Below are 10000 nucleotides of genomic sequence, written 5' to 3'. Positions count from 1 at the left end.
GAAATGTGTCAAGGCCGACAGGAAGCGTTGATGCTTCCTAAGGCTAAATAGCGGTGGTGTGTTTCCCTTTATGGGACTGTCAGCGTTACTCAAGAAAGAGGAAGAAAGAGTACAACAGGGGTCGTCACCACCCCCTGCGGGTGCCTCGTGGAGCTTTCAGGTATTTTCGCTCAATAAACACACACAACGCCCGGTCTGGGAATCGAAACCGCGATTTTCCGACCGCGAGTACACTACCCTAACCACTGGGCCAACTGCTCTATCGTTCCACCACTGCTTATATCTCTCTGAGATATTTAGAAATTTAATATTTCTATTTTTTATTATTATTATTATCGTTTTCTGAATCACTTTCATTCGCACTAGACTCACACACACCATCACTTGTAGACATCATCACAAGCGCTCGTGGGTAGAACGAAAGGTTTATTTTTAAAAAGCAAGCCTAGAAGTGTTTGCTTAGCAGTAGCTTTTTTTGGGGGGGGGCTCTCAATTAATTTCTCGGTAACATGCAGAAGCATTTGTTATGGTAGTAGAAACTTTTGCACTTCGTTCAAAATTTGGATCTTGTGCTTGAAAAATCTCAGCTCACCATACAAACGTGAACTGAAAAATAAAACACGTAAACCCGGTGTCTCCTAAGGCGGGTCCCCGTAAAGTGAAGTATTTTTTTTCGCCCATTTCAAGCCTAGCCAGGCTCATGGGCCCGGTTCCTGTGGATTATGTGTTCCTCCCACCTGGACGGGACGCCAGTCTATCGCAGCGTTACTCAAGAAAGAGGAAGAAAGAGTACAACAGGGGTCGTCACCACCCCCTGCCGGAGCCTCGTAGAGCTTTCAGGTGTTTTCGCTCAATAAACACACACAACGCCCGGTCTGGGAATCGAAACCGCGATTTTCCGACCGCGAGTACACTACCCTAACCACTGGACCATTGCGCCTCCAAAGTGAAGTGTTACTGTATTTCTTTTATTTACATAGTGTATCTAGGACTACACTATCTCGTGTGTTCATCCTTGTCATTGTTCTATATATCTGCATCATTTTCCTGATCGAATCGACTTATGGTTACATGAGAAAACGATCCGACCGTGGCCAGCCTGTATTTTTCGCTTGCGTAGTGTATCTAGTTTTATTTAGTATTTTTCCTTGTATAGCCACAGCTTATGATTAGACAAGGCCTTCCAACCGTGGTCATCCTGTTTTTCATCTGTACAGTGCATCTAGAACTTTCGAGTTTGTGTTTTCCTTGCCGTTGTTGCACAACCAGTTTCATCTTTATATTTTACATGTTTCAGTCATTGAACTGCAGCCACGCTGGGGCACCGCCTTTAAGGTTTTAGTGGAACAAATCGACCCCAATATTTTTGGCTTACGTCTGATACTTATCCCATCGGTCTTTTTTGCCGAACTGCTATGTTACGAGGACGTAAACTATCCAACACCGATTGCCAAGCGGTGGTTGAAGACAGACACACACGCGCGCGGGCGACGGGTTTCTTTCATTTTCCGTTTACCACACCGACTCACAAGGCTTTGGTCGACCGAGTGGTACAGTAGCAACACTTGCACAAGGTGTCATGTTGTAGGACTGAACCCGAAACTATGTGGTTAGGAAGCAAATGTTTTACCATACACCCACACCCATTTCTTTACTACCCACAAGGGGCTAAACACAGAGAGGACAAACAAGGACAGACAAACGGATTAAGTCGATTATATCGACCCCAGTGCGTAACTAGTACTTATTTAATCGACCCCGAGAGGATGAAAGGCAAAGTCGACCTCGGCGGAATTTGAACTCAGAACGTAACGGCAGACGAAATACGGCTATGCATTTCGCCGGCGTGCTATCGTTTCTGCCAGCTCGCCGCCCTCATACACCCACACTTGCGCCAATTCACACAGCCATAACCATAGTCGTCCTGTATTTCATTTACACTGTGTATCTCTGGATATATTATCCAGCATGTTAATCCTCTTGATTGTTTAGCCACAGATTATCCTGGTTCAGTAGATTTAAAAGTAAATGTAAATGCGTTTCAACTGTAGCCATCCCGTATTCCATTCACACGGTGTGTGTTCTCGTTGTTTAGCTTCAGCTCATTCATGGCTGATGTGATGCCGCATGGCCTAATGGTTAGTGTGCTGTTCTCACAAACGGGAAATCGTGGTTTCAGTTCATGAACAGGGTGGTGCGTTGTATTCTTGAACAAAACACTTCATTTCACGTTGCTCTGTGATCACTTCGACAACTGACGCGTGGTACACCGTGCACCTGTTAAAAAAAAGTCGATTTGAGGGTGCAACTAATGTACAACACAAACATTTGATCACTATAAATAAATCATTTGTTCAGATTGCTCAGCAAGAAATTATGGATGCGTCTTTCTTGGACTACGAGAGACTACCATAATTCCTGATCGAGTAAAGTTATGATTAAACCAAAAGACATTTCAGCCGTGATAGTGAAGTAGGGTGTACATTGCAGTATCGGCTCTTGTGTTCTGAGTTTCAAATCGTGCTTCGATCAACATTGCGGTCGAAAATAATGTTCTTGTGAAGTACAGGTGTCTAATGTTCTTTCTTTCTTTCTTTCTTTCTTATCACAAGTTATATTGCGATCAGTATTTTCAAGTTTTTTTTACTAGGTCTTCAACAACTCTTGAACCTTGATTCGTCTCTTTCCCTTTTACTGGGACTTTTCCATTGTAGATTTGCATTTTCCAGCCATAAGATTCTTCACTGTCGCATATTTCCCTGGTTTTGAAGGAATATATACCAGGAATGGGCAGTGCCCTCTAAAGGAAGCTAATTGTTCAGCAATTGTCATGCATGATCTTGGAACATATCTATCTTGCAAATTCTGATTCCACATTTCAAATACTTCTCTTATGTGCTCCAGTTCATCATCAATTCTCATTTTTCTTCTTGCACTAGCATCATCAAAATGCAATACTTGTAAAAGCTGTTGAAATCTTCCCCGGCTCATAATTTTGTTGAATATTGGGCTACCATCTTCTTTACTCGATAACTGTGTAACATTTTGATGGTTAGATTTATAAACACCTATAAGAATAATCAGTCTTTAGTTCAGAGTGATCAATTTCCTTCCAGTTATCTTTGTAAACAACCTGACTTTCAAGAATTACTTCAAGAAGATTCTGGCGCATAAAAATAGTAAAACATGCTTCAATGCTATCTATCACAAGACATTTTAGTAAAACGGGATGATCCACATTCTTAGCGCACAATATTGCAAGATGAATTCTTACTGTTGCTCAAGTAAGAGGATTAGAATGCCAAAATTCTTGTCTGTCTCTAGAAACTTATTGCTCATTCATAATTGGGTGGCTTGCAGGTAATTGTTTTTGGGTATCTTCATCATCTGATGACACAGAACCTAATCTGTCCAGCACACAATCGCTTTCATCATCCTCTTCAGAGCAATAGAGGGAATCACTACTATATTCTTCCCATTCTTCATCTAATTCCAATAACCTTTTCGATAATTGGTCTTCACTCAAGTTTTCACGTCTAGGCATATTGGAAAGCGCAACTGAACCATATGAAACTTGATAGCAGATTAAAGGCAGAAATTGCTCTCTCTTTCTCTCTCCCTCTCTCTCTCTCTCTCTCTCTCTCTCTCTCTCCCTCTCTCTCTCTCCTCTCTCCTCTCTCTCTCTCTCTCTCTCTCTCACATATTTATATTCTCCTGATACGATGATATATTGTAAGAATTGTGTCATCACATGATATATTGCACCACCCGATAACCTAGAAGATTGAAGGTGATGCAATACCACACAAATTTGCAGGAATGTTTTCATTATTTTTCCTATTTTATCTAAAATTCATCAAATAAATTGAATATAATTTTATCTATTTTATATCTGATAAATATCTAGCAAAATAATATTTGATACTGATTTTATTCAGTTTATAATATTTTTTGAATTTAATTCGAGGGTCCAGTGGACCCAAACAGTATTTAATGTATAAAGTGAAATTTTATAGCTTTTATTAACATTCGAAAAATTTCCCATTTGGCAAGTAAAAGAGAGTCAAGAAAAAATAAGAGTCACGGGAAATCAGCAGAATAAAATAATATAAACAGTAGGAAAAATCAAATGAAAAAACTGAAATGGGTCCATTGGATCCAGTGGTAGACAGAAGGTTAACAAGGCAGGAAACTCAAATTTATCTAAAGCTGCCCGCAAAAGTAGTGATTGGTAACTGGTTGGTATGTGGGGAGCAGCTCTTTTGATTCTAACATTTTTTCAGCTCGCTGGAGTCGAAAACTAGAAACAAATTATGAAGTATTGTTGTATTTTAGCATCGTATATTACGATCATAATGTCATGCGTTAGCTTTAAATATTGCACCGGGTATTTTGAGATTGAGCAAGGCTTTCTGTTTCAAGTTGCTCCAATCCTCTCACCTGAAAAGGAGTACCACCAACAGCAACAGCAACAGTAGCAATAGCTGAGGTAAAATTTACGAAGGATTGGTTCTCTGGTCGGAGTGGCAGCCCTCAGGGACCAGAGTGGCAACCGTCCGACTTTTCATTTGTGTTATTGCAAGGCTATCGACATAGACAGAGTTGTCCAGGTTTTCGACACTCTCTCTCTCTCTCACACGCACACAACCACAAACACGCATACAAACACACACACATTCACCCGCACATACACACAGGCACACACACACACACACACACACACACGCAGCACACACCACACACATACACACACGGAGGCACACATACGAATCACTTAGTCGCTAATTCTTATACTCATCCTGTCCTGCCAGTTGGACGCCCATCGCTCACTCTGAGCATCACTTCTTACGGGTAATTTTTCTTCATATTGCCGTTTATTACTAGTAGTATTCTACATGCACGCTTTCTATTTCCATACGTATTGATCTATCACAGTCTTGTAATGAAGTAGTATATGATTCGCCGAGGAGGTCTTTAGGGGTAAAACATGTCCATCGATTTCGCTTTCACCAGTAGGCTGCATAACAGATCCACTCCAATCTATCAATACATTATCTATAACAGGGGTCCATAAGCACCGAACCGCAAACTAGTACCAGGCCACATAGAAAGAAGGAATTTAAAAAACAAAGACTTCATTTCTTTTTCATAGGCTATCGCAGTCTGCAAGGGGCTTTTTGCATTATATGTATAGTAATATACAAGGCAGTAAGCTGGTAGAATCGTTAGCACGCCGGACAAGCGGTTTAGCAGCATTTTGCCCGTCTTTACGTTCTGAATTCAAATTTCGCCGAGTTTGACTATGCGCTTACTCTTCATCCTTTCGGGGTTGAAAAAATAAGCATCAGCTGAGCACTGTGATTTATGTAGTCGACTTACCTCTCCCACCCCGAAATTTCTGGCCTTGTACCAAAATTAGAAACCTTTATATATGTAATATATGTGTGTGTATATGAATGTATGTATGAAACCAGTCAATAGGGCAAAACGTTGGTGACAACTGCTCTATATGATTCATAAATATGCATAAATATTGGTCTAATTTCCCTTGTTTGTTGGTTTTATGTTCGAAAACCCTTGGAAAAAGTTTTTTTCTCTTTTTGATTTATTAATTGCTTGGCGAATCTTTTTCCCTGTGCATGGACCTCGAAACCACTTTATCTAACGTAAGAGAGTAGTGTGTGACACGAAAAAAGATTTAGCTACTATTTTTTGCAAATCAAGCATCTACTTAGAGGCTCCCATGTTAACTCGTTACGTTTTCTGTAGTTTGTGGTCATAGTAGAAAGATTAGAAATAACAGAGGCTGGTATGGCTTTCTTCATCAACAATGGTTCGGGTGTATTGTTTGTGCATAACTTTACTTCGTCTTGAACGCTCAGTTGCACGATGGAATCGAAAGAGCACCAACGTTGCATAAGTCGTGTCTTGAGCATTTTTTAGATTTGGTGGAGGGTGAGCATCCTTCTCTAGGATTTCTTTCAGAAGGGGAAAAGACAGACAGCTAAAAAGAAAATGTGACAGAGAGAGAAGATACAGGAACGATTCGTTATTTAATATTTCCGGATGTACGAGAGGTAAAGTTTATTTTAACTGGATTTGAACACAGAGCGTAGAGACAAAGAGCTCTAACAACTCTTCCAATTTGTCGCTGTGGTCTTGAATATATATGGTACCAGTTGTTTCTCTCTTTAATTTTGTGCATCATTTTGCCTTCTTTCCTATGTTTTCGACGTATGTCGTGAATATTGTATAAGAATTGTATTTTCTTCTGCATGCATGGTACGTTTGGTGTCTCGTGTTATAGTGGCATGTAACTGTTGACCCTTCAGGTTGCTGATATGAAATAGTTATACTTGTTGTTTGGTTCTAAATAAGCCCTGACGTCGAAATATATAACAACGTTCAAATACTGTCAAGCTGTGAGCATCCTGTCATTTTTCTAGGCACATTATACGAGGGAGTGAAGAAAAATTCCTGGCTTTGGGTAACAGAAAATACAGGAGGGTCAGTAAATTATGATTTTATACAATATGTTCTCTCAGTTTCCCATATCTATTGCTGTTTCTTCTTGCAGAAGAACTCGGAAGGTTAGGCTTCCAACAGGCCTTTAGCGATACTCTCAAAGCCAGGAACTTTTCACCAACACCTCGTATCCTAGGTTACATATATATTTCCGTTCTCAGACAGTAAGTGTGATTTGAGGTTTTACGAATCCAATATATATTATTTCGAAGGGATACATTCGAAAACTTCGTCGTCATTGACTATGTCTAAGGGTTAAGTCAACTTAATGGATTCACTTCCATCACAAACATAAATCTGAGCTTAGCTCACTAACCTAGAAGATCGATCGACCTATTAAGGTCGATGGTAGTAGTTTATGGTAGTGGTACTTGTTGTTTGACACTTGTTGTTTGGCACTTGTTGGTCTGCAGTGATTCAGAAGACCTATAATCAAAGTATTTCCAACCATACTTTTTATTCATTTTCTTTTAAACGTATCAAAAGTGTATGTTTTAAGGATCATAGGCTGTGATTTTAGAAACAGTAGGCTGATATTTCCTGCAAAACAAGCGATGACGTCGAGTAGCGGTCTCCAAGTATTTCACAACCGAGAATCTCCGTTTACTGAAATAAACTCTCCTATAGACACCAGACTTTCAAATGTCCAGTCTCCTCAAACAAATTTGAATCCAACTCATGGACTTCCGGTCCTTTGTTTGTGGATCTCCAGGAGTCCATACACATCAGATTGGGAACCACAGACGAAGAGACTCGCTCATTGAATCCTCCAGATGCTTACTCTTAGCTACTTGTCTAAAGACATGTATTTAAATGATGGCCGAAAATTTGAAGTAGTTGTGTGGCCGTGCTTCAAGTACAGTGGTCGTATACGACTGTGATGTTTTTTGTTTTCATAATTAGTAATGTTCAGCCCTAGTTACTCCTGGTCGTGCAGAATTGTATATCCTCGCTGTAAGGTGTGAGTTACAGGAAATTCGGCTCCTGTTTCTATAAGACGGAGCGACCGCATAGGGGCCACTCGTACATTCGTAATGTTTGATTAAATTATCGCTTTATTCAGAAAGCTCAGAAAATACGAATAAACACGTCCATTTGATACTGACCAATTGAAAGAGTAAACTTATTTCTTTTCCACTTTTTAAAAATCCTTGAGTCAGAGGAGGAGGGGCAGTGCTAATGATTTATTCTTATGGTTTCTGATATTAGTGAGAAGGGCCGAAGTTATCGAGCTAATGATAAAAATTGAGGCATTACAACTGAGTGGACATTTCCAAAGCCCTCCACACACACACACACACACACCTACAACGTGGTTGTGTTAAACCAGGCTAGAGAGCCCTTTTAACATTGCTTAGAAGACATATATGTTCTTAACAATATCAGTAAGGAGCTTCTGATACTCTTATAGGTGTTGAGTACTGTATATATTCAATACATTTAACCGTCGACATCCATGTCTATCTAACAATACGTGGGCACCGTAGTACCGTAGTGGACTATCCTTCAGTACATATGAAGAAATGGGGCCCACCTCCATCCAACAAGGACGAAATTGGTCTCACCTGAAATGATTCATGGGTCCATGAATCACCAGTGCATTGGGACTGCAGCACTCTTAGCATCAACTTTAAGATGGGTCAGACTGCATGGTGATATAAAGCGAGTATTAAAGAAAGTCCAGTGTATATCTTCATATACAAATTGACACAAATGAAGGAACTGTTATTACACGGCACCTTCGGTAGCATGTGTTCAGTTATACACAGAGTCGTACAGTTCAAATGATAAGGAGTTGTTCATCAAAATAAAATGAGTAAATCAAAATACTTAAATAAATTGTGGGCCTTGCTGGCAATAGTGGAATATGCTTCTTCGATATGCCACATGCAGTGGGGCCTTACTTGAAGCAATATAATTATGAAGTTAGCATTGCTATCACCACAGAAATGCCATCGCCTATGTTAGAGTAGACATTTGCCTAAGGTGCCACGTGGTGGGGTTGAACCATGTGGTTTTGAAGTATACGCCACCGCACCCCCCAGACATTCATACACACATACACATACATAGTTTCTACTAGAAACACAAAAACGGAAATTATAGAGGTTTTATTGTACTTATTTCAAAGACCATAATATGATGAAAGGGGAAACTCGACTTCATAGGAATTTGAACTCAAAACGTAGAGACGGACTAAATGCCTCTTGGCATTTTGTCCGATGTACTAACGATTCTGTCAGCTCGCAGCAATATACAGTGAAAGACACACACACGCACACACACGTACACACACACACGCAAAAACACCTATATACACAAACACACAAATACCTATATATATATATGTGTGTGTGTGTGTGTGCGTGTGTGTGTATATATATATATATATATATAGGTAGATAGATTAGATAGATAGATAGATAGATAGATAGATATAGATATAGATATAGATAGGGTAAAGAATTATTAATTTTATAATTGATAAATTTTACAACAAAAGTAGTTCGGTATGGAAAAAAACATTATCGGTAAAAACTTCTACAAAAAGTTATTTTTATAATTATATAAAATATTTAAGGGATCAGCAAAAGTATATATATATATATATATATATATATATATATGTATGTTATATTATATATATATATATATATTATATATTATAGGGGGTAGTGACTGTGTGGTAAGTGCCTTGCTTACGAACCACATGGTTCCGGGTTCATTCCCCTGCGTGGCACCTTGGGCAAGTGTCTTCTACTATAGCCTCGGGCCGGCCCAAAACCTTGTGAGTGGATTGGGTGGACGGAGGCTGAAGGAAGCCCGTCGTATATATATATACATATATATATGTGTGTGTGTCTGTGTATGTATTTGTGTGTCTGTGTTGGTCCTCTCAACATCGCTTGACAACCGATGCTGGTGTGTTTATGTCCCCGTAACTTAGCGGTTCGGCAAAGGAGAACGATAGAATAAGTACTAGGCTAACAAAGAATAAGTCCTGGGGTCGATTTGCTCGGTAAAGGCGGTGCTCCAGCATAGCCACAGTCAAATGACTGAAACAAGTAAAAGAGTAAAAGAGAGTGGAGTATAGAGTATTTATATATATATATATATATATATATATATACCTACACACACACACATACACATATATATAGATATATATATATATATATATATATATATATAATATATATATATGATATATATAGTATATTATATATATATATAATATATATATATTATCTATTATATATATATATATATATATATATATATATATGTATACATACATATACATACATATAATAGACACACACATTGTCACCTGCACTCTCTACCAACTGACATACAACACCCTACAAGATCACTGTTTCAGTTTTCGTTTTTTGCTCCTTACTACTTTTTTTTTCCTTTTGTCTCATCACCGCCATTTTGCTTACGTAGTTATTATTATGTTTTATGTGTCGAA

The 10000-nt window shown here is 39.0% G+C and overlaps 1 protein-coding gene across 1 annotated transcript; it reads right to left on the bottom strand.

Moving 5' to 3' along the window:
• Positions 1 to 2691: 2691 nt before the first annotated feature.
• On the bottom strand, positions 2692 to 3544 carry LOC115231098. Its single transcript, XM_029801182.1, has 2 exons — positions 3403 to 3544; positions 2692 to 3068 (listed from the first exon to the last, which is right to left on the bottom strand). Exons 1-2 carry the CDS (start codon positions 3542 to 3544, stop codon positions 2692 to 2694), a joined length of 519 nt encoding a protein of 172 aa, XP_029657042.1.
• Positions 3545 to 10000: the final 6456 nt, after the last annotated feature.

Source organism: Octopus sinensis, unplaced genomic scaffold, assembly GCF_006345805.1.
Source record: "Octopus sinensis unplaced genomic scaffold, ASM634580v1 Contig17381, whole genome shotgun sequence".
NCBI lineage: Eukaryota > Metazoa > Mollusca > Cephalopoda > Octopoda > Octopodidae > Octopus > Octopus sinensis.
The sequence above is the reverse complement of the archived record's forward strand: the minus strand, read 5'-3'. Positions and strand labels throughout refer to the sequence as shown.

Excerpts from the sequence above, each read along its gene's own strand:
- LOC115231098 (XM_029801182.1), bottom strand. The coding sequence starts at position 3,544 with ATGCCTAGACGTGAAAACTTGAGTGAAGACCAATTATCGAAAAGGTTA. Across the intron at positions 3,069-3,402 it reads TTGTGTGCTGGACAGATTAG|GTGTTTATAAATCTAACCAT; the intron begins GTTCTGTGTCAT and ends TTATTCTTATAG.